Here is a 24,070-nt window from a genome sequence, read left to right as displayed (position 1 = left end):
TGAGCAGAGGGTTTGTAGTTAATTATCAAACTGTTTCCAGCTGAATAGATGATCAGGTGTTGTGTTAAGTAAAACAATATCTCAAATAAGAAAAAGTATTCTTGCAGTTATGGCTGTCACCAGTAAAAATCAGACAATATTGATACACATTCTGATACTATGGCCACAGACAGAAGTCCTAGACACTATCCAATCACCTTTTCTGGTCTTAGCTGGACAAAGCTGTTGTCAACGTTTAGTTACCAACACATATGTGTCGTGAAACGGTGCTATTTAGATTGAATTGTTTGAGAAATCGTGAAGTATCGAGGTATCGTACATTTCAACAACCTGTTGGTGTATCATAGATGCAGCCATATAGTCTTCCTCTGGACTACAGAGCTTCATTGATATTAATGACTAACTTATTTTATATCACTTGATATGTAACTCTGACCTCTAGTGTTTAAAATGTGTACTGCAGTCTAAACTCTAATTACTCTAATTATCACAGAGAGCCTTCTCCCCCCCTCCTCTCACACAGGTCACCATGTGGTGGACACTGTAGCTTCAGTGTTTAGCCAGGTCTGCATGTGGTGGACACTGTAGCTTCAGTGTTTAGCCAGGTCTGCATGTGGTGGACACTGTAGCTTCAGTGTTTAGCCAGCTCTGCATGGGTCTGTAAAGCTTTCTGCGTTCTAACCTCTCTCCATGTTTCAAAAGCATCTCCAACATTGATCCTAGTTTGAGCAGCTTTCTGCTGCTGGAGCTTATTAGAAACATGCAGAGGCTTTTTAGCTCGGGTACAATCACTTCTATCTGAAGCAGTTCTGAACCTTGTTGTCAGAGAAGCCAGCACTTGAACACAGCATGTTTCTTTAATTTTATAGATTGATCATTTCAAATTATTTTATTCTCTTTAAGTTTCCACAACCTCCCTTTTCATTACGTCTTCATAAATACCACACCTATTATTATCATTATTTTATTGTATTTCTGTGCCTCCAGGCGTCGCCACGGATGGAATCCTCGGCGTACTGTCCCTTTAACAGTTAGCGCATGCGCACTCCGCACACCGTGAACTAAATGCGTCAACTCTGTATTGGTTTTGCTTCCAGTGTTTTGATAGTTCACATGACATGGTGAGTTATGTAACTCTTTCTCTGTTTAGTTCATATTAAATGTGTTTGATATCTTCGGTGGAGTCACAGGAAGTGTAAAAACAGCAGCAGGGTGATAAAGTTCAGAGACGTGAATGTTGTTTTCTAACATTTAGTTGACATAAATCTAAACTGAGTATATATCTGACTGTCTGATCTGTTAAAACGACAAAGTGACCGTTATAAAATACTGAACGGAAGTTATTTTTGGACGTTAGATTCAACGTTCACTTTCCGTTATATCCGCCCGTTGTTCCCACAGTGTGCGCGCGCGTGTGGGTGTGTGTGTGCGCGCGCGTGTGGGTGTGTACACCCCCCTTAAACAATGTCGGGAAGAGAATATGTGTTAAAAATATTTAAAGGTTCTGATTCAGTAAAAAGAAGAAAAAAAACTACAGAATTAATACTGTCATTGTCAAAGTTTACTAAACTACGGAGCGCCTGAAGTCCCAAAAAGGTAAAAACCAAACAACATTAACTTGTGAGCACATCATATCGAGTTTGCACTTTTTCAATATTTTTAAAATACAGTCCAGCACACACGATTATTTTATTTTATTTCACCCTTAAATGTTTTTTTTATATCATTCCTCATTCAACAATCCTGATCTTTTACTTTTTATATTTTTTATTTGATAGTCTTGAGAAGAAAAAAAACATGCAACAGCATTACACATCAGTACAAGAATAAATAAACTATATATATATATAAATATATAGAAGGTAAGTAACTGTTCTGAGTTGAATATGTATTTGTTAGTTTCATCCAACAACAGAAAAAAAAGAAAAGTTGCCATCTTTAAAATTCAGTAGTGCACAGAGAATTATTATTTTTTAACTTCATCTTTATTTAACCATTTAAAAGATTTAAAATCTCTTTGTGAAGATGCTCGTGGCAGCAGCACAGTTTACACAAACAACTGAGCCTAACCCAAAAGACACGATTAACAAATCAGATGTTTCTGCCTCCAAGTCATTTAACGTCTGCAAATCTAAACGCCTTCTTCTGCTGTCTGTGTCTCAGAGAGGAGATGAATGAGGACGTGTTCGAGGTCCCCGAGAGGACCGAGTACCGCTACCTGGTGCAGGAGGAGGGCGAGGAGGAGGCGGAGCCGCAGTACGTGCGTCACAGACACTACATCAACCCCCTGCTGGTGCTCTCCAGACGCTGCGTCGTCCTCATCTGTCTCGCCGTGCTCGCTCTGCTCTTGCTCGCCACATACCTGGGCTACGTGGCCCAGACGCTGCCGCCCGGCCTCGCGCAGGTGACCACGGACTGCGGAGAGTTCAGAGGGAGACATGTGAGTTTGAAACCCCGAGTGTCCATCAACTCGGACGTCGTTTATTTATAAAGTACAAATAAAGGTTGCAAAGTAATCCCTGTAAGTAATCCCTCAACAAACGCTCGGCTATCACGGCTCTGATGGGTTCATGACACGATCCGTTAGCGACAGAAAGAAAGGGCTTTATGATTGGCTGGTTGAAAAGGGCGGCGGTGACGTGGACAGCGTCCCCCTGAAAGGTTGAAAGACTTTGAAGCAGTCAGAGCACCTTTTTCTCCGGTCGGCCGTCTGCTGCAGCAGACGCTCAAAAGCATCCATCGATCAGACGCTTGATGAACCTCGGAGAGTCAGGACAGCACGAGCGAGGATGTAGAGAGGAGGAAACAGCTGACAGGAAGTGACACTAAGGAAACCATTTGTTCAGCCGTGGAGGGTCAGGCTTGTTTCACATAAACACAGCAAACTGCTTTGATATCAAATCAGATTAAATCACTTCTCTGACACGAGTCGTTTCCTCTCCCGGTGTTTCCCTCGGTACCGAGCAGGAGAACGTGGCGTTAACTCGTGATCATCAAATCAACGAGGACTGGTGCAATCATTGTTTCTGCCTCGCCCGCTCTGATTCGTTGTAACTTCTTCCACGTTGCAGAAAAATGGAGCTTTCACGTTTAAGGGAATGCCCTACGCCTCTCCGCCTGTCGGTGACCTGCGTTGGGCCCCGCCGGCCGATCCGGTGTGCAGGAGCGGGGTGATGGACGCGGGTCGATTCCGCAGCGTTTGCGCTCAGGTGAGGCCGATGTCGAGCGCGGGGAAGGTGACGGGCCAGGAGGACTGTCTCTACCTCAACGTGTGGACGCCGTCGCTGCGGCCGGACACCAAGCTGCCGGTGGTGGTGTGGATCCACGGAGGATCGCTGATGGCGCTCAGCGGGGGGGAGCCGTTATACTCGCCCACTGAGAAGCTCGCTGCAGACACGGGGATGGTTTACGTCAGCTTCAACTACAGACTCAACGCCTTCGGGTTCCTCGCTCTGGAGATCCTGAGAGAAGGTTCTCCGAAGAACGCCTCAGGTCAGTCTGACGTTTGATTGGCAGCTCGTTCAGCTGATTTGAGTTTAGACTGCAGTACACATTTTAAACACTAGGGGGACAGAGTTACTGCTCCTTTTAACTTGAGTCTTATTTTTCCCCTAACTCCTCGTCTCCTGCCGTCGAGTGTCCTCGGCGTAGAGACAGGAAGTAAAAAGTGGAAGTGAATCCATGTCGTGCAGACTTTAAAAAGTTATAACGGGCGCTGTGGCCATTTTCTTGAATTTCCCTCGGGATCAATAAAGTATCTATCTATCTATCTATCTATCTATCTATCTATCTATCTATCTATCTATCTATCTATCTATCTATCTATCTATCTATCTATCTATCTATCTATCTATCTATCTATCTATCTTTTCAAACAAACTATTTCCCACTTCAGCAGAGTTTTTAAATATCGATGTAGTTTACATTGTGCTCCCGCTCTGATTGATCCGATGGTGAACGCCCGGCACGGAGCCGCTCGTGTCGTGATGCAGGCTGTGTGAGTCCTGCTCCCGGAGCCGTGCTTCTAATTCTGAACCCTCCTGATTTCCTCGGCCCACTTCCTCGCTCCCTCGGCTCGCAGAGAGTCACATTTAGTCCAAGCTGCAAGACGCCGCCTTTTGATTTCAGACGAGAGGAAATGGGGTCAGGGAGAAAGGAGGTCGCACAGAAGCAGGTCGTCGTTGATCGTCGAACCCTCTGCTCCTCTCTAGGGAACTACGGCTTCATGGACCAGATCGCAGCTCTGAAGTGGGTCCAGAGGAACATTCACGTGTTCGGAGGAGATCCTGGGAAGGTCACCATCCTTGGACAGAGCTCAGGTAGGGATAGTATCCACTCCTAAACTCACCTGCTGCGCTCTCATTGGCTGGAGGGAACACACACGTGTACGGAGGCCCAGAAGGGACAAAGGAGCAGCTTACATATCCGTGTATTTCAAAGAAAAAGACAAAGTGTGGTTAAACGTTTCGCCTGCTCTGATTGGACTTCAGGCGGGACTTCAGTCAAGGTCCTGATGATGTCACCGCTGGCGAGAGGTCTCTTCCACGCAGCCGTGGACATGAGCGGTTCTTACGTCACGAACGCGACGCTGGAACAAGCCGAGTCCGACAACCTGGTGTTCCTGAGGAAGACGGGCTGCAGAGACCGCCGCTGCCTCCGACGTCTGTCCGTCACACAGATCCTGCAGGTAGCCAACTTCCTGAACGCCTTCCTGAACTTTCTCTCATCGCTCAGAGCCGGCGGATCATTTCGGCGCAGTTTGAAGAAATCTAATAACACAAACTATCCGACGCGGTCGTTAGTCTCTTTAATGTTCCCGTTAATATTTAAAAATATCTAAAACAATGTGACTCCAAGCTGAACTTCCAGATGAAGCGAGACATTTAAATACTCGAGTCTTAATTGCTTTCTCCTTCTCGTCGGATCATAATGTCACGCTCAGGTACGGAAGCTCATTTTAATGTTTGAATGTGACGAAGAAACGTTCAAACTTTCACAGCCAGATTCGCCTTCACTCGGAGAGCCCGTTTGGATTTATGAAATCAGAAATCCTCGGCAGAGTCGGATTCAACACGTCTCTCTCCAGGAGCTCCGGATGAAGCATGAATAATGGATTTTTAAAGGTTGTTAAAATCTGAGCTTTTATAAGTGCAGCAGTCATCGTAAAGTATCCGGCTGCTAAAATGTCACTTTACGTTTCTGCAGCTGTCGCTCAGGACGACGCCCACAGTTTGTCTGAATACTTTATCGAGCGTCGTCTTTTTTATTCTCTTTTATTTCACACGATTTAAGTTGATTACTGGGAGGAGTTTTTTTTTCTTTTTCTGTCTGCTTCCGTAAAAAATGGGACGAGAGCGAGTTTGGGGAAACTTTGGTCGTTCATTTTCAGGTCATTTCTTTCAGATCCATTTTTAAAGATGTTGTTGAAATAACTCCTCTTCTCTTTGATGATTTAATGGCAAACCTTTAAAACTGAGAGAGAGAGAGCGCTCGAGAAGAGGAGAAATCCTGCAGGATGTAAACGATGCGTTACGTGCTCCGGCACGCTGCTGTTTGTTTTTATCTCGTCTTTATAAAATAAAACACATAAAACCTTTCTTTTAAAGGCTTCTCTCCCCGACTGCAACAAAAAACACATCGTAAAACGAGTGGTTAGCACACACCAGGGCGATAAATTTATCCTTTTTATTAACCTTTATTCTCCTCTCATTCTTTGAAATCCACTGTCTCACTCATTTCTCTTCTGTCTTGTGTCTTTTTAACACTATCTGTCTCTCTGTCTGTTCCTAAACCTTTGAGGACGTCTCTCCTATAAGTCGTTGTGTCTCTGCAGGCCGTCCCATGGGACGAGTTCCCGCTCTGGGCCGCGGAGGCGACCGACCTCCCCGTCAGAGGAAGCTCCGTCGGCCCGGTCCACGTGGTGGACGGATACGTTCTGGAGGCTCCGTCTTTCGACGTTTGGGAGAAGAGAGGCGCGTACAGCGACGTTCCCTTTCTCATCGGGACGACGGAGCAGGAGACGGACTTCAGGTGAGCGATCCACCTGTCAATCACAGTCAGCTGTTTCCTGTCAGGCTGAACTCAGGGGTGCCGTGTTTCTCCTGCAGGCCTCCGGCTGCAAACATCTCCGAGTGGACCTGGGGGGACTACCAGTGGTTCGTGACAGGTGAGGACCGCCGTGCTAGTTGTTCAGGGCGCTAAAGTAAAGAAGGAGGTTGCTGGTTTGAATCCCCGTCTGACAGGAGCCTCTCTGTGTGGAGTCTCCCCGTGCATGGCGTGGATTCTCTCTGGCTTCCTCCCACAGTCCAATCACATGCAGGCAGATCAGGATGAATCCCACAGCTAACGTCTGCCTGTCACCTCTCTGCTGCACACAGAGAAACTCCAAACCTTCTCTGAGGGCCTCGCCAAAGACGCCTTGAGGCTGTACCCAAGCTCCGCCCACTGCCCCACCACCACCCGCTGTCCGGAGAGGGCGTACACCACCATGGCGTCCGACATCAGAAACACCTGTCCCAACAACCACCTGGCCTGGAAGGCTGCAGGTAAACTCTCTGTCATCCTGCCTTATTGAGGCTTCAACAGGCGTGCTGTTTTACCGTGACCTTGACCACTCCTGCTGGTCAAGGTCACGGTTTCTTTATTTGTCTCCCTGGGGACAAACGTGTCTCGGATACAGGAGAGAAAAACTACCTGCAGACAAAACAAGAAACAAATAGAAACAGTTCATCAGCGTCGACTCACGACGAGGCGAACATGTCAGAGCTCGTGTTGTAACGGCTGCGCTGCTGCGTCGTCGTGGTCGTGGTCGTCTTCCAGCATCAGACTTATTTAGGGGGGTTATTTGATTGCACAGATCGTCTGCGGCCGTCTCCTCCGTTGGCGCCTGCGGGGCCCGTTACGCTCACTCAGCGGTGGAGCTCTGACTGAACTGACATTCAGCTGCAGAGAGAAGAAGAAACTGCAGGGCATTCTGGGTGATAATCACTTCACGCTTCATCGGTTCATTCTTCTATTTTTGTGTGTGTGTGTGTGTGTGTGTGTGTGTGTGTGTGTGTGTGTGTGTGTGTGTGTGTGTGTGTGTGTGTGTGTGTGTGTGTGTGTGTGTGTGTGTGTGTGTGTGTGTGTGTGTGTGTGTGTGTGTGTGTGTGTGTGTGGGATGATGATGCATGAATGAGTGTGAGAGGAAAAACAAAGTTCTGTGAAACGGCTGCTCACGTTTTCTTTTCTTCTTGGAAAACGCCAGCGGCCCTGGACAGCCCCGTGTATCGCTACGTGGTCACCTACACGCCGTCGGGACCCGTCGACACGTTCGGCGACCTGCTGACCTTCCCCAGCCGCTTCTCCTTCCACTGTCTGGACATCGTGGCGTTCTTCGGAGGTCTGGAGGTCGCCTTGGGGAAACCGCTCTCCGACGCAGACAAACGATTCCAGGACCTCGTCACACGCCATCTCGTCAACTTCGCCAAAACAGGTGAGGATGCTTCCTGTCTCGTGGTCACTCTCTGTTTTTGACGGACCGCCATGGTGGTTACCGCACGTTTTATATTCCAGATCAAAGAAGCGTTTTTCTATTCTTACTAACGGCGCCCTCTGCTGGCCGTTAGACAGAACACAGGCTTTAAGCGCTGCGGCGTTGAAAACTAGAGGACTTATGAGCGATGACACTTCTTCTCTGACTTCCAGGTAAGATGGCGGACGAGTGGCCAGAATACCCGGGCGCCACAGCGCTCGTGACGGACAGCCTGTCGGTGGTGCAGAACTACTCAGAGAGTCGTTGCCGGCTGTGGAGGGAAAACGGCCTGTACTCGTACGCCTGGACGAATTGACCGCAGCGTTTATGTGAACACGTTAGCGTTGTCACGCCGCCGCTTCAACACCGAGGAATCTTCGCCTGAAGTTTTTTTTTTTTGATGAATTTCTCCCTGCGGCGTGGAGGAGAATATACAGTATTACACACGTGCACAAACAGGATCCTGTGCTCTGATGGAGAAGTGAGGGGAGAAACACACGAGTCGGACTGAGGCCTGAAGGGACGCCTGGCGAGCAGACGCAGGAACGAGACGCGGGACTTAAACCGGCAACCCCTCTGGGTCCAAACCCAAGTCCCTACAGAGCTCCTGTTTTTTAAAAAAGTTTTCGTCCTCTTTGAAACTCTCGATCATTTTAATCCTCCTGTTTGTGTCGTTTTTGAAACGCAGCGGTGTCGAGAGAGTTTCCTCGTATCGAACATTTTGAGAAGCTTGTTTTATATCCGTCACGCTTTAAATCACCGCTTTGTCACTCCAGTCACAGGGAGACTGTGGCGAACAACAGTGTTTCCTCGTAGCTTTATTTAAAAAAAAAATTAAAAAAAATGGCTTTGTTGTGGACGTGAATGTTTTAAAGGGATTCTTCAGCAAAGGGATCTTTATAAGATACTATGAACCTGATAGCGTACTGTCTCTTTAAGGAGCCGGAGGATTGACAGCCAATCAGAGTATAGCGTGCCAGTTTTCAGAGTTGAGGATAAAAGGAGGGATTTGATAAAGATTTTAAATTCAGGTAAACGACGAGGAGAGCGAAGAGACGCCGCAGCGGGATGACGTCATAAAGTCTTCGTTACGTATAAACCTGTGAAATCGCTCTTTGCACTCGCACTCACAGTTTTTGCACTTTCCTGTCAACTCTTTGGATTTCTCTGTTGATGTTTTTTTTATTCTCGATTTGTTGAGTATCTTTAAACGTCTGAACCAAACTGAATCTCATCAGTCAGTTCTGACGTGTTCGTGTTGACTGTAACCACACTGTAAGCTTCATTGGATTTCTTTATGGTTTTGCTCACAGCGACTGTGTTTGATTCTTTTTTCTGAGGCCTCCTGCAGGATGTGATCACTTTTTATAAGCCCAATAAATCAAAACCACTCGATGCGTGTAAAATAAGATTCATGTGTGGTGTTCTCTTTACAGGAAACGTTTGGATTTATTTATTTGATCCCTTTTCAGTTTTCAGATCGCTTTTTCCATAAAAGTCTTTGATTCAGTGGAAACATGGCCCAACCGGAGCTCCACATACACACAAACAGTCAGACGCACACACACACACACACACACACACACACACACACACACAGGAACAACGACTGAAAAGAATAAAGTGCACGACGGCTGGACATACAGAAACATCGAAAAAAGGTTTCTCTCTGAGCCACGGTGTAAACTAACAGTAGAAAGATTTTAAAAATTATATACAAAATTTAATAGGATAAAAATAAAAGTACAGATTGACAAAACTTTAAAGATACTGTGCAAAGATTCAGCTGTTCATCAAAGGATAAACATCCAGATATACACGGAGGAAATGAAATGTGTCTCTATAATATATTTAACAAACATCAACATAAGTGTTTTAAGTTCCTCCTGCAGGTTAGCCTCTGGTGTTTGTCGCCTCCCTGCAGTACCGCGTGTGTCCAGCAGATGGCGGCAGCAGCGTGTCATTGACCGGGGAGGCGCTGTGTCTTTAAGGCCGAACCTCACGCCTCTCGCTCGGCTTGTTTCTGGTGCCACGCTGCGGCGCCTGCTCAGTGCGTCTCCCTGGATCCAGGATCAGGAGCTGCTCTGTCCCATACGTCTGCTGCGCGCGTGAGTGTGTATGGGTGTGTGTGTGTGTGAGGGAGAGAGAGAGAGAGAGAGAGAGAGAGGGGGAGCGTGTGCGCGCGCTGCCTGACGGTAACCTATGGATTGACGGAGGGAGGCTTTTGTTGTCAGCCCGGTGGTTTGTTCTGCTGGAGCTGCACTTTGAGGATGAACAGAGGATCCGGAGCAGCGGTTCTGGACGGATAGAGCAGAAATCCAGCCGACAAACACGGTAAGCACACTCCCTGTTTACTCTCTTTTATTTTTGCTTTTATTCTAGTTAGAATAAAAGGATCTCGCGCGAGGACGCAGCGTCGCAGGAGGGTTTGTTTACCATCGGACAAAAAGAGGATTTGAGCTGTCATCAGGGTCCTGGTCTGTGTGTGAGGGGGGTCTGAAGCAGCATCCTTCAGAACAGCAGCTCTCAGGCCTGCTGCTGCTGAAGTTGCTCCAACAGAATTTCTGGCTTCTAAAAAATGAATTTCCAGCAGCAGCAGTCCTGAGCCAAGAAAACACAAAGCTGCAGGTGATGTTCATGGATCTGCATCAATAAGCTCATGTATGGATGGAAAAAATTTCCTTTATGTTTTTAAAACAGTACAAATCATTTTAAATACCAAACATTTCTGAAGGCTTCAGGAACATTTTGAGCTTTTTTTATTGTGTTTTTTTTCCTTATTCAGTTAGATATTTATTCTCATTTAACTGCATGACACAAGAAGTCAGCAGAGAGTGTAAACAAATATACAAATATAACATCCATAATAATGCAACAAATATACAATATAACATCCATAATAATGCATCAAATATACAATATAACATCCATAATAATGCAACAAATATACAATATAACATCCATAATAATGCATCAAATATACAATATAACATCCATAATAATGCATCATCATCATCATGCAAAGGAAAGAGTCTGAAACAAATGTGTGATTTAGAGTGATGGAGTTTCTCTGCTGTTTCAATGAGGCTAATGTTAGCGACAGCTAGCAGGCGTCTGCTGGTTAGCAGGGATCTGTTTGGCTTTTATCATCACACCTGAAGTGTTTTTTTTTTGATGATTTCCATATTTATGGCCTCTCTCACTCGAGGCAGTATGCACCGTGCCAAAGCAGCTTCGCCAGTTTGTTTTACTAGTGACTGAAATGAAATGGCGGGAGGAGAGAGCGTGTGGCGACGTTCAGCAAAGGATCGAGGATTGATAGCAATCTACTGCCGCCGCAAAAAGGACGATAGCTTCTGTACATGGGGTCAATAAAGTCCACTACACTGAATCACAGACTGCTAACAGCTAGTTGTCGAGACTCTGTGGCGTTAGCCTCTTTGCTAAGATGCTAAGGCTAACGTTAGCTACAGCTAGCAGGCAGCTGCTACATCTGATTTACTGTCTTAGCGCCTTTACTTGAAGAGTTTGGATGATTTATACATTTTAGATGCTCAAAGTAGTGACTATAGAGTTGATCTTTTATTGATTTTTAATGTTTTATTGTTTGTTTCTTGTCCCTTCTTCAGGCCAGATAAGTAACCTGCATTTCAGTCACATTACCAGGATAATCAAAAGTTGTTTTCCTGAAGTCAAATCTCTTTTATTAACTCCTGCTCGAGAAAACAGACCATTTAAAAAAAAACTGGGACAAAAAAAGTGAGAACAACGGGTTTAAATAAAGTAAATCAAAGTTTATTTGGTGCGAGGCGCTAAATGTGATCAGGACCGCTCGGTGGAAACGGGGCGTAAAAGAGCAGATCCCTCCGCCATGTGGTCTGCGTCATGTCTTTATGACTCAGTGATGTTTATCTTCAGGCGTCCTCAGGACACCCTGTCCATCAGTCAGGTAGAGTCCAGTCCCTCTGCTCTCTCTCCCACTTTGGGCCTCCACCCTCTTTACTGGGACCGCAGCCAGAGCTGCTCTGTGATTTAGAGCGCTGACCGCATGCAGCCTCTGCCGTGCGCTCCAGATGACAGCTCATGTTTCTGTAAGCTCTCTGTTTGAGCTGCTGCAGAGACGCGCAGCCCACCTCCAACGCTCAGATTATTATTTATTTTTTCTGAGCGTTATGACGCTATGAAGATCTGTGAAACATCAGGATCCTGGCGTGGGACGAAGGCGCTCATCTTTATCGATTTACGACAACTGATGCTGGCTTCACGCTATTTTCTAATCTGAAGGTTTGAGACGACAGACACGAGTTTCATCTTTGTAATAATCCTTTGTACTCACTCACACGCGCCTGTGTTAGCATGCTAATGTTAGCGCTCTTTAGCTAGCTGTTAGCTTCACGTAAACTGACACAGAATGATCCAGATAATCAGTGAGTATGTTCTTCTTCTTCTTGACTCAAACAGCTTTTATACACAAGGGGAGGAGCCATGTAAACACAGCTCTGACAACAACACAGCCAGCAGGACTCCAGCTTCTCCCTCACTGGTCTCTGATTTATTTATGTTGAACGTGTCCGTTTCTGGTGCCCTAAATAAAAAGGTTGAGCAGGAGCGGACTGAACGCTGGTTGTGTTGAATCCACCGCCGTCCTCTTTTTTTCCTTTTAACTGTGTCGCTGGCCGTCTGCACCACCCTCGACCTCCATCCTGAATTATTCAAACTGGTTAGCCCACATTCAGCCTCGCAGTCTGGGACGCAGTGAGCCGTCCCAGATGAGACATTTTAACAGTGACGGAAACCTTTGCTGTAAATGTATTTAAAATAAGGAGCGTTCACACAACACAGAGAAATGAAAGGAGGCGTTTGTCGGCTCTTTGATTTAAGAACTGGAGCCGGCGTGTGGTTTAAAGACTGCAGGAGGTTGGGATGTTTGATTTAATGGCAGTACAGAAGAAGCCTCTCTTTAATAAATAAAGTTAATTGCAAACGCCAGATGTTTTTTTTTTTCATGGAGCTAAAACAGCAACAAAGGCAGCGTGTGTGTCTTTATGGGTCCACACTGCTGTGCCTTCTTGTCTTGTGTTGGACGCTCAGAGATCATGGAGTCCCTCTTTGTTCCCGCTTTGGGAACAAACAGACTTTCGTTGCATAATCCCGCTTTGGATTGGAGGTATTCCTAATCCTGATGGTTTGCGTGTCCAGATTAGCACCCCGGGTGCTGCCTGTGGTGTAGAGCTGCACTGAGGCGGGATTAATACCCGCCCAGATTTGTTTGGGGAGGATTTAGCAGCAGCCCTGGAGCGATGTTTTAACAGACATGAAAGATGGATGATATCATATGAGCACCGTGTCGGATGTTTGACATGCTAGGAATCTGTCACATGTGGGATTTGTTTGGTCATCTGTAAACGAAGAACAACAAGGCGAGTCGTCGGAGGTCATCACTCTGAGCTCGCTCGTCTGTTTTCCAGTCACAGAAACTCAGTGAAGCAGCTTTCATGTAGGCGCTCTGTGGGTGGTGTTAGGTACAGTCATACGGGCTGTGGGCGGATAATTGTTCCCAGCAGGCTGCACGAGACCAGTCACAACAGCCCGTTTTATAAACACATGCACGCTCCATGTCCTGTTGTTTACGCTGAGAAGGCAGAACAAACACCCCCCGTGGGGGAGGGGCTACTGCCCTTTGTGATGTCATGAAGGGAACACCTCCAAACGGCCTGTTTGAGCACACATTTTCTGAGACGTGGAGCAGGCAGAAGACGGAGAGGATGGACTTCTCTCATCATTGGGGGGTTTGGAGACAGACTGAGGTCACATGATAGAGTCAGAGGAACATGTGACCTTTAACCTTGACGTCTTGCTTAAACATGTCTTTGATGCTTCAGAGCAAAACGAGGAAACTCATCCTGGATTATCTGTGATTACATCATCGGCCACATCCATCAGCTGTGATTAATTCTTCTGACTCATCATCCTCTGTTGTTGTTGTTGTTGTTGTTGTTGTTGTCCTCCAGCTGATTCTGTCCTCTCTTCTCCTGCAGATCTTGACATGAAGAAAGACATCGAGACTCTTATAGCAGAGGAACGTGCTGACATCATCTTGAAGTATGCCGTGGTGAGTTAGTCCTTCACGGAGCACACGTCGTGCATCCTCATAAATATTCACAGGCGTGTGTGTGTGTGTGTGTGTGTGTGTGTGTGTGTGTGTGTGTGTGTGGGGGGGGGGGAGGGAGTGTGAATAAAGGTGTGTGGTTGGCGTGTGGAGTACAGTACACTGTGTGCAGGTCTGGGTTTGTGTGTGTCCATGTGTGTGTGTGTGTGTGTGTGTGTGTGTGGGTGTGTGGGTGTGTGTGTTACCAAAGTGCATGAATAACAACATGTTGTGTAATAATACATTTTGGTGCTTTGAGCTGATGGAGACAGAATGTTCCAGTCCAAACGTGTCGGTGCAGGACGCACGTTTGGATTCAGACGTGTTGGCGTGCGGTTTCACTCGCGTCGTCCATCGGTTGCTCCCTCGGGGTCGCTGACAAAGACCCCAGAGCTGCTGCGAGAGGAGCGAGCCGATGTGAGGACGCAGCAGAGGGAGCGAGCGAGAGGGAGGGAGGGGGCCGTGACATTTCCTCCCGCCCTCGCCGTCCTCATCACTTTGAACATCAACGCCGACTGAGTCTTTACTCTCTTCTCTCCGAACATCGGATCACCGTGCGGCCGGAGGATTGAAGGGGAAGGGAAAGGGGCGGGGGGGGGGAGGGGGGGTTGCCATAGCAACATCTGTGACACACTGTGCAGCGATTGACTTGACACTGACCTCCGGGGTGGGCTGGCGTCAGTCCCAGTTTCAGAGAGGAAGCTCAGCTGGTCGAGCTGAGAGCTGACCGGGAGGACAAGCGTCCAGACACCACTCATCACATGTCATCACATGTCATCACACATCATCACATGTCATCACATATCATCACATATCATCACATGTCATCACACATCATCACACATCATCACATGTCATCACATATCATCACATATCATCACATGTCATCACACATCATCACATATCATCACATGTCATCACATATCATCACATATCATCACATATCATCACATATCATCACATGTCATCACATGTCATCACATGTCATCACATGTCATCACACATCATCACACATCATCACATATCATCACATATCATCACATGTCATCACATATCATCACATGTCATCACACATCATCACATATCATCACATGTCATCACATATCATCACATATCATCACATGTCATCACATGTCATCACATATCATCACATATCATCACATGTCATCACACATCATCACATATCATCACATGTCATCACATATCATCACATGTCATCACATGTCATCACATGTCATCACATGTCATCACATGTCATCACATATCATCACATGTCATCACATATCATCACATATCATCACATGTCATCACATGTCATCACATGTCATCACATGTCATCACATGTCATCACATGTCATCACATGTCATCACATGTCATCACATATCATCACATCATCACACATCATCACATGTCATCACATGTCATCACATGTCATCACATGTCATCACATGTCATCACATGTCATCACATATCATCACATATCATCACATATCATCACATCATCACATATCATCACATGTCATCACATATCATCACATGTCATCACATATCATCACATGTCATCACATATCATCACATATCATCACATATCATCACATATCATCACATGTCATCACACATCATCACATGTCATCAGATAATTATTCCTCTCAGATTTACAGGCTCCTGAGTGAAAGTTGATTTCCCGCTGCTCGCCGAGGGTTCAAACCGTGTGGTGTCGGCCGTTTTATCTGCACTGCTCTTCGGTTTCCTGTTTCCTGTTTGTGTCTGACTTTAAAAGTCTCCAAACTTCAGGGTCCGATCTCACACACGCTGAGAACATGTTCTCAAGGACTCTGAGCGAGGAGGCGGGACTGACCCCGTTTCAGAAGCTGTGATTGGTTAATCGGATCTCAGAATCTAGTCAGACATAAACATGAAGTTATATGGTCATGTGATCAGGAAATAAACAATGTCAAATGTAAAACGTGCAGTAAAACAGAGCGTTGTCATGGAAACAGAACGGACCCCTCAGCGAACAAACGCTGAAGTTGTCTTCAGTCAGCTCCTTCTGCTCTGGAACGTTTAAATGGCGTCTGCAGAGTTGACTCCGCCTCTCGGGGGGGGGCGCACAGCCAGGCGGTCACTGGGCCGCCGGAGGTGTTTTTATCTTATTTACATTCATGTCAGGAGCAGAATCTTCCAGAACATTAAACATGAGCTCACAGTTTTGTCTGCGTCTCAAACCTTCAAATCATTCCTTCAGCAGAGACGCATCCAGTGATCTCTCTCTCTCGCTCGCTCGCTCACTCGGTCGCTCTCTCCCTCTCTGTCTCTCTCTCTCTCCCTCTCTGTGTCTCTGTCTCTGTCCCCCTCTCTCTCTCTCTCTCTCTCTCTTTCTCACTCTCACTCACTCGCTCTCTCTCTCTCTCTCGCTCTCTCTCTCTCGCTCTCTCTCTGTCTCTCTCTCGCTCTCTCTCTGTCTCTCTCTCTCTCTCTCCCTCTCTCTGTCTCGCTCGCTCTCTCTCGCTCTCTCTCCGTCCCCTCCTCAGTCAGGAAGTATTTTTAGCCCTCTCACTTTCACAACGCTGACATCACTTCAGCGCCTCGGGGGCTCAGAGCACACGCTGACCCTCTCTCTCGCTCTCTCTCTCTCTCTCTCTCTCTCTCTCTCTCTTTCCTCTGCCTGAGAGCAGCCGGCCCATTGGCTCCCTTCCAGACACGCAGCCAACCACGGAGCGGCGTGTTGTTTTTCAGAGCGGAGTCAGAGGACTTAGCTCGCTCTCTGTGAGTGATCCAGATTCTGTGGTTAAAGGACCGATCTGTGAGACTTAATAAATACTCCTGTTGATGCCTCTTGGCATTGCAGGGGTTAATATCGTTGATCTTCTTTCCTTTTTACAGACTTTACTTTAAACTTGTCTTCTTTCCATCGTTAGTCAGAGAAGCCGTTTGCATCCTGCACGCTCCCCTCTGTAACACAACACTCATGAAGCGTGCTCGCTTTGCAAGACAGGCGTGATCTGTAGCATGTCAGGGCCGCTCACACGTGTCAAACTGTGTGTGTGTGTGTGTGTGTGTGTGTGTGCAGGGCAGGCAGGGCGGGGTGGAGGTCGACCCCTGGGAAGATGCCGACTACAGTATCTACAAAGTCATCGACCGCTTCGGCTTCATGCTGTAAGTCCAGTGTGTGTGTGTGTGTGTGTGTGTGTGTGTGTGTGTGTGTGTGTGTGTGTGTGTGTGTGTGTGTGTGTGTGTGTGTGTGTGTGTGTGTGTGTGTGTGTGTGTGTGTGTGTGTGTGTGTGTGTGTGTGTGTGTGTGTGTGTGTTTCTCTCTCGGCTCTCTCGCTTCTTTGACCTCACGGCGTCTTCAATGTGTTCACAGGGAGGAGGAGCTGCCGGCGCCGACGGCTCACCAGGAGAAGGTAAGAACGAGGAGCACGGCGAGCAGCAGGTGGTCGTGGTGGTTTGTTGGTGTTCTGAGCCGCTCGTGTTTGTCGACAGAGGAAGCAGCTGGAGGTCGAGAGAGCGGAGAAGTGGCTGAAGATGGTGAAGAAGTGGGAGAAGTACAGGAGCAGCGACAGAGTGAGTAAACCGCCGACGCACGCCCACGCACGCCCACGCACGCCCACGCCTCCACCAGAAACACGCCCAAAAAAACCCCCGATCGCACGTCTGCTGAGAAGTCCCAGCGTTAACCGAACCTGTGTGTGTTATTGATTGTATAAATGCTTAAAGCCGTTCAGCTCCGTCGTGGGCGATCTGGAGGCGGTCAAAATTTCTGCTAAACTTGAGCTTAAAAAAAAAAAAAAAAAAAAAAAAAAAAAACGTTTTCTAAAGAAGAAAAAAAAAATGAAAAAAAAAAAGCTTTCCAAAAAAAAAAGTCTTTCTAAAAAAAACCCCCTGTGGCTTTTTATTGAGCCGGTGTTTCTGTCCTCTCTGCCGCCCTCAGATGGTCAAACGGGTTTATAAGGGCATTCCCCTGCAGCTGCGAGGCCGGGCCTGGGCGCTGATGCTGGACGTGGAGGCGAAGAAGAAAGAGAACGAGGGCAAATACGAGGTGTGGAAAATAGCACGAGTCAGCCTGCTTTAAAATGTCAGTAAATGTTTGATCAGGTTCGGAGTCCACGTCCTGAGGGACGTTCTGCAGGACTGTCTGTCTCAGCGTCCTGGTGATGTTTGTCCCACGTCCTCTCACACTCAGAAAATGAAGGAGCAGGCCCGACTCTACTCGTCTGAGATCAAACAGATCGACCTGGACATCAACAGGACGTTTCGGAACCACATCATGTTCATGGATCGCCTCGGAGTCAAGTGAGTCTCTGTGTGTGTGTGTGTGTGTGTGTGTGTACACACTACGTCCTGCAGTGGGCGGAGCTTCTGGAGGAGGAGGGGCCCACTTGCTCGGGACAATACCAATGTGAACGTGAACGTGTCTTACCCTCCACGTCGTGGATCCATGAAATAGTCGCTTAATCCTTTTTATGAAACCTGGTTGGGATCCAGCATGTGGTCCTGATCCTGGTCCCTCCACCTCCCTCATGGTTCCTTCTGGTCCTCTCTGCAGGCAGCAGTCCCTCTTCCACGTCCTCTCTGCCTACTCCGTCTACAACACGGTGAGTGGCCGTTCGTCCTGACAGAATCACTCCCATGATTCCCCAGCAGCGTCGCAGCATCTTTTGTAGTTTTGTTTGATCGCCCCCTGGTGGCCGAGCTCGTCCTTACAACGTGTTTTATTTTGAAAGTGAACTTGTCACGTCCTCGTTCTTCACTCTGCCGCCTGCAGGAGGTGAGCTACTGTCAGGGGATGAGCGAGATCGCCGCCCTGCTGCTGATGTACATGAACGAGGAGGACGCCTTCTGGGCCCTGTCGCAGCTGCTGACCAATCAGAGACACGGCATGCACGGTGGGTCAGACGGAGACGTTTCCAACCTGAGGGGCAAAAAACATGAATTCAATGTTTCTGTCAACAAGCTCCATTTAAAGCTGTGTTAAAAACTGCCTGCTCGCTCGCTCTCTCTCTCGCCCTCTCTCTCTGTCTCTCTCTCGCCCTCTCTCTCTCTCGCCCTCTCTCTCTGTCTCTCTCTCGCCCTCTCTCTCTGTCTCTCTCTCTCTCGCCCTCCCTCTCTCTTGCTCATCCTCTCCCTTTCTCTCTCTTGTTCTCCCTCTCTCTTGCTCGTCCTCTCTCTCTCTCTCGCCCTCTGTCTCTCTCTCTCGCCCTCTCTCTCTCTGTCTCTCTCGCCCTCTGTTTCTCTCTTTCTCTGCCTCTCTCTCTGTCTCTCTCTGTCTCTCTGTCTCTCTCTCTCCCTCTGTCTCTGTCTCTCTCTCTCGCCCTCTCTCTCTCTCTCCCTCTGTCTCTCTCTCTTGCCCTCTCTCTCTCTTGCTCGCCCTCTCTCTCTCTCTCTCAGGGTTCTTTGTGCCTGGGTTTCCCAAACTTCACCGTTTCCAGGCTCATCATGATCAGATTATTTCCAAACTCATCCCGAAGCTGAAGAAACACCTGGTGAGCTCAAGCTGTGTGTGTGCGGAGGAGAACGTCTCCGATGTGTGTGTGCAGAGGAGAACGTCTCCGATGTGTGTGTGCGGAGGAGAACGTCTCCGATGTGTGTGTGTGCAGAGGAGAACGTCTCCGATGTGTGTGTGCAGAGGAGAACGTCTCTGATGTGTGTGTGCGGAGGAACGTCTCCAATGTGTGTGTGCAGAGGAACGTCTCCGATGTGTGTGTGCAGAGGAACGTCTCCAATGTGTGTGTGCGGAGGAGAACGTCTCCGATGTGTGTGTGCGGAGGAGAACGTCTCCGATGTGTGTGTGCGGAGGAGAACGTCTCCGATGTGTGTGTGCAGAGGAACGTCTCCAATGTGTGTGTGCGGAGGAGAACGTCTCCGATGTGTGTGTGCGGAGGAGAACGTCTCCGATGTGTGTGTGCGGAGGAGAACGTCTCCGATGTGTGTGTGCGGAGGAGAACGTCTCTGATGTGTGTGTGCAGAGGAGAACGTCTCTGATGTGTGTGTGCAGAGGAACGTCTCCGATGTGTGTGTGTGCGGAGGAGAACGTCTCCGATGTGTGTGTGCAGAGGAGAACGTCTCTGATGTGTGTGTGTGTGTGTGCAGAGGAGAACGTCTCCGATGTGTGTGTGTGCGGAGGAGAACGTCTCCGATGTGTGTGTGCAGAGGAGAACGTCTCCGATGTGTGTGTGCAGAGGAGAACGTCTCCGATGTGTGTGTGTGTGTGCAGAGGAGAACGTCTCCGATGTGTGTGTGCAGAGGAGAACGTCTCCGATGTGTGTGTGCAGAGGAGAACGTCTCCGATGTGTGTGTGTGTGCAGAGGAGAACGTCTCCGATGTGTGTGTGCAGAGGAGAACGTCTCCGATGTGTGTGTGCGGAGGAGAACGTCTCCGATGTGTGTGTGCGGAGGAGAACGTCTCCGATGTGTGTGTGCAGAGGAGAACGTCTCCGATGTGTGTGTGCGGAGGAGAACGTCTCCGATGTGTGTGTGCGGAGGAGAACGTCTCCGATGTGTGTGTGCAGAGGAGAACGTCTCCGATGTGTGTGTGCGGAGGAGAACGTCTCCGATGTGTGTGTGCGGAGGAGAACGTCTCCGATGTGTGTGTGCGGAGGAGAACGTCTCCGATGTGTGTGTGCGGAGGAGAACGTCTCCGATGTGTGTGTGCGGAGGAGAACGTCTCCGATGTGTGTGTGCGGAGGAGAACGTCTCCGATGTGTGTGTGCGGAGGAGAACGTCTCCGATGTGTGTGTGCGGAGGAGAACGTCTCCGATGTGTGTGTGCGGAGGAGAACGTCTCTGATGTGTGTGTGCAGAGGAACGTCTCCAATGTGTGTGTGCGGAGGAGAACGTCTCCGATGTGTGTGTGCAGAGGAGAACGTCTCTGATGTGTGTGTGCAGAGGAGAACGTCTCCGATGTGTGTGTGCGGAGGAGAACGTCTCCGATGTGTGTGTGCGGAGGAGAACGTCTCCGATGTGTGTGTGCGGAGGAGAACGTCTCCGATGTGTGTGTGCGGAGGAGAACGTCTCCGATGTGTGTGTGCAGAGGAGAACGTCTCCGATGTGTGTGTGCAGAGGAGAACGTCTCCGATGTGTGTGTGCGGAGGAGAACGTCTCCGATGTGTGTGTGCAGAGGAGAACGTCTCCGATGTGTGTGTGCAGAGGAACGTCTCCGATGTGTGTGCGCAGAGGAGAACGTCTCTGTGTGTGTGCGGAGGAGAACATCTCAGATGTGTGTGTGCGGAGGAGAACGTCTCCGATGTGTGTGTGCGGAGGAGAACGTCTCCGATGTGTGTGTGCGGAGGAGAACGTCTCCGATGTGTGTGTGCGGAGGAGAACGTCTCCGATGTGTGTGTGCGGAGGAGAACGTCTCCGATGTGTGTGCGCAGAGGAGAACGTCTCCGATGTGTGTGTGCAGAGGAGAACGTCTCTGATGTGTGTGTGCGGAGGAGAACGTCTCCGATGTGTGTGTGCAGAGGAGAACGTCTCCGATGTGTGTGTGCGGAGGAGAACGTCTCCGATGTGTGTGTGTGCAGAGGAGAACGTCTCCCATGTGTGTGTGCAGAGGAGAACGTCTCCGATGTGTGTGTGCGGAGGAGAACGTCTCCGATGTGTGTGTGTGCAGAGGAGAACGTCTCCCATGTGTGTGTGCAGAGGAGAACGTCTCCGATGTGTGTGTGCGGAGGAGAACGTCTCCCATCTGTGTGTGTGGAGGAGAACGTCTCCGATGTGCGTGTGCGGAGGAGAACGTCTCCCATGTGTGTGTGCGGAGGAGAACGTCTCCCATGTGCGTGTGCGGAGGAGAACGTCTCCCATGTGTGTGTGCAGAGGAGAACGTCTCCGATGTGTGTGTGCGGAGGAGAACGTCTCCCATGTGTGTGTGCGGAGGAGAACGTCTCCGATGTGTGTGTGCGGAGGAGAACGTCTCCGATGTGTGTGTGCAGAGGAGAACGTCTCCGATGTGTGTGTGCTGGCGTCTGATGCTCTGTGTCTCTCCTCAGGACCGGGAGCAGATGTCTGCAGGGATTTACTGCACCAAGTGGTTCCTGCAGTGTTTCATCGACAGGGTGAGAAAGCTGCTTCACCGTGTCCCACTTACAAACCCTGAAGGACGCAGCGAGCCGCTCCTGAAGCCTCTGAATCTCATTTACCGCCATGAATCCACCGCTCCGATCAGCATCCGCTTCTCATGTCCTCCTTTGTACTGTTGGAACGATTGATACACTAATATTGTGTTGGAAACCTGCCAGAGACAGACGAGCAGCTCCTGTGTGCTGCAGGGTTTAATGATCGTCCTGGACCAGCTCCGTCTCTGGTGTGACGTCAGAAACTCAGACCAACAGTCTGAGTCCACATGCGACCCTCATCCAGCTCTGAACCTGTTTGAAGGATTTACCTGACGGCTCGTGCTGCAGCTGCTGACCGAGCAAAAAGTTCAAAACCTTTTTATCTCCTGACGTGACGCCTGGCCCGAGCAGCGAGGGTCCAGTTTATTCACGCAGCGATCTCTGATCTCCCCACTAGCATGAAGATAAAATAAGACTTTATGGACGGCCATGTGCAGCAGAGAGTTGAACCCGTGTAGAAGTGAAGGGATTAGATCATGTTGTGTGATGTCAGCAGTAAAAGTCCTGCAGATATTTGAGCTCAGGGACGTTGCATTAGAGGGGAGCTGTTAAGTTAAACTGTTATTAGTCTCCATCATGCGTGCCCACAATCCTGCGGTGCTGGTCTGGCACGATTCAGCCGCTGTCAGCACTTCTCCGTCCCGCAGCTCGGAGGGGCCCGCGGGCCTCTGAGGTCTGGGACAGAAACCAGAACCACCGCTGGCCTAAACGGCTTCAGATGTGATACGCCATGACCTGCTGTGTTTCTGCTCCTGCAGACGCCGTTCACGCTGACCCTCCGTCTCTGGGACATTTTCATCCTGGAGGGAGAGCGGCTCCTCACCGCCATGTCCTACACCATCCTGAAGATCCACAAGAGTAAGGACGCCACGCGCAGCTCCTCACATTCAATCTGTTTGTAATTAGAGCTCCTATTTTTAATACTTCCTGTATGTAGCAGCTGTCTCCAAATGTTCCCTTCGTGACATCACAAAGGGCAGTAGCCCCTCCCCCAGGTGGGTGACACTCCCACAGCTAGGTGTTTGTTCTGCCCTCTGAGTCTGCCTTCTCACCGTAAACAATAGGACATGGAGCCAGAAAGCAGCGAGTACACCCGAGCCCTTCCAGAGAGGGGGCGTGGTCAGACACAGCTCATTTACATATTTAAAGCTACAGACACAGAAACAGCCTGTTCATGTTGAAGACGAGCTCTGACACTGATTTAAGAGGAGGAGCGGTCTGTGAGCGCCCCATGTGCGGAGGCTGCAGTCCTCTCTCTCTCTGAGGGGGAAACATCCTTAAAGGAATGTGTCTCAACATTTTAAATTGTGTGTGTGTGTGTGCATGTGTGTGTGTGTGTGTGTGTGTGTGTGTGTGTGTGTGTGTGTGTGTGTGTGTGTGTGTGTGTGTGTGTGTGTGTGTGTGTGTGTGTGTGTGTGTGTGTGTGTGTGTGTGCAGAGCGTCTGCTGAAGATGTCTCTGGAGGAGCTCAGAGAGTTCCTGCAGGAGAGGATCGCTCAGTCTTTCTTCTACAGCGACGACGTGATCATCGAGGAGCTTCAGGCCTCCATGACCGAACTGAGGAAGATGAAGCTGGACCTTCCTCCTCCAGGTACGCCGCCCCCCCGCCCCCCTCCCCCCCCCTCCCTCCCCTCTGCACGGACTGATGCAGACATGTCGGTGGATGTTATTCATGCTGGTGTCGTGTTTTCAGGGAAGCCCGAGGAGCTGCCTCGTAAGCCTCTGGGTCAGGAGCTGCCGGTCCTGCTGAGTCCGTCCAGAGGGAAGGCGTCTTCAGCCAGCGGGTTCCCCAGAGCCGGCCTGAGCCTCCACATCATCTCACACCCCCCCGACTCCATCTCCCCGGACCAGAGCCCCTCCAAGGACCCGCAGGACCTCGAGGCTGTCTGTCAGGAAGAGGCCCCGCTGCCCTCCCCAGACCCCATCATCATCCACAGCCAGGCCCTGCTGACCCCTGATGGATCCCCGCTTACCGGGCCTCCGCCCTACCAGCCCCCAGAGAGCCACACGGCGGTCCCAGCTGGTCACCCCTCACTCCAGATCCCAGATTCACCGAACTCTGCAGACGACTCCTCTCTGACCACACGCTCGTGCGTGAGCACCGAACACTCCTCGTGCAAGGTCCCGCGGACTGTTTCCGCCCCCGTAATCCAGGCGGCCTCGCCGTCCCCGGGTCTGTCTCAGTCTGAGAGTCTGTCAGCAGCACCGAGGCCTGAGGACCGGTACCAGGCCCAGACCTCTACTCTGACCCACAGACACCAGAACCAGGACTCGAGCGACGCGCCGGAGGACGTTTCATGA

At 49.3% G+C, this 24,070-nt stretch overlaps 2 protein-coding genes across 4 annotated transcripts; both read left to right on the top strand.

The window, feature by feature from the left end:
* Positions 1–1,020: 1,020 nt before the first annotated feature.
* Positions 1,021–8,765, top strand: LOC306821312 (para-nitrobenzyl esterase). Of its 3 annotated transcripts, XR_013778765.1 has the most exons (11): positions 1,021–1,121; positions 2,164–2,440; positions 3,072–3,492; positions 4,212–4,319; positions 4,491–4,687; positions 5,834–6,030; positions 6,108–6,166; positions 6,378–6,545; positions 7,247–7,474; positions 7,687–7,994; positions 8,051–8,765. XR_013778765.1 is itself a non-coding variant. In XM_079339662.1 (10 exons), the coding sequence occupies exons 2-10, from the start codon at positions 2,171–2,173 to the stop codon at positions 7,827–7,829; spliced, it is 1,791 nt and encodes a 596-aa protein (XP_079195788.1). In that variant the 5' UTR covers positions 1,021–1,121; positions 2,164–2,170; the 3' UTR covers positions 7,830–8,765. The 3 variants fall into 3 exon arrangements, 2 of the variants coding, with proteins under 2 accessions (XP_079195788.1, XP_079195789.1); XM_079339662.1 differs by having other exon boundaries at positions 7,687–8,765; XM_079339663.1 differs by lacking the exons at positions 7,247–7,474; positions 7,687–7,994; positions 8,051–8,765 and adding an exon at positions 6,857–7,135.
* A 627-nt stretch (positions 8,766–9,392) lies between these two features.
* LOC306821733 (USP6 N-terminal-like protein) lies at positions 9,393–24,070 on the top strand (the record flags this gene model as incomplete). The annotated part of the gene is made up of 15 exons (XM_079340307.1): positions 9,393–9,608; positions 9,734–9,847; positions 13,552–13,625; positions 16,733–16,818; positions 17,026–17,065; positions 17,145–17,225; positions 17,593–17,700; positions 17,845–17,954; positions 18,208–18,256; positions 18,427–18,547; positions 19,050–19,144; positions 21,645–21,710; positions 22,529–22,628; positions 23,208–23,360; positions 23,463–24,070. The coding sequence occupies exons 3-15, from the start codon at positions 13,560–13,562 to the stop codon at positions 24,068–24,070; spliced, it is 1,683 nt and encodes a 560-aa protein (XP_079196433.1). The 5' UTR covers positions 9,393–9,608; positions 9,734–9,847; positions 13,552–13,559.

This window comes from Symphodus melops (assembly GCF_947650265.1).
Source record: "Symphodus melops genome assembly, chromosome: 3".
Lineage (NCBI taxonomy): Eukaryota > Metazoa > Chordata > Actinopteri > Labriformes > Labridae > Symphodus > Symphodus melops.
The sequence above is the reverse complement of the archived record's forward strand: the minus strand, read 5'-3'. Positions and strand labels throughout refer to the sequence as shown.

Coding starts and splice junctions, on each gene's coding strand:
- LOC306821312 (XM_079339662.1), top strand. CDS start 2,171: ATGAATGAGGACGTGTTCGAGGTCCCCGAGAGGACCGAGTACCGCTAC. Junction 3,493..4,211: donor TTCTCCGAAGAACGCCTCAG/GTCAGTCTGACG, acceptor GCTCCTCTCTAG/GGAACTACGGCTTCATGGAC. Junction 4,688..5,833: donor CCGTCACACAGATCCTGCAG/GTAGCCAACTTC, acceptor GTGTCTCTGCAG/GCCGTCCCATGGGACGAGTT.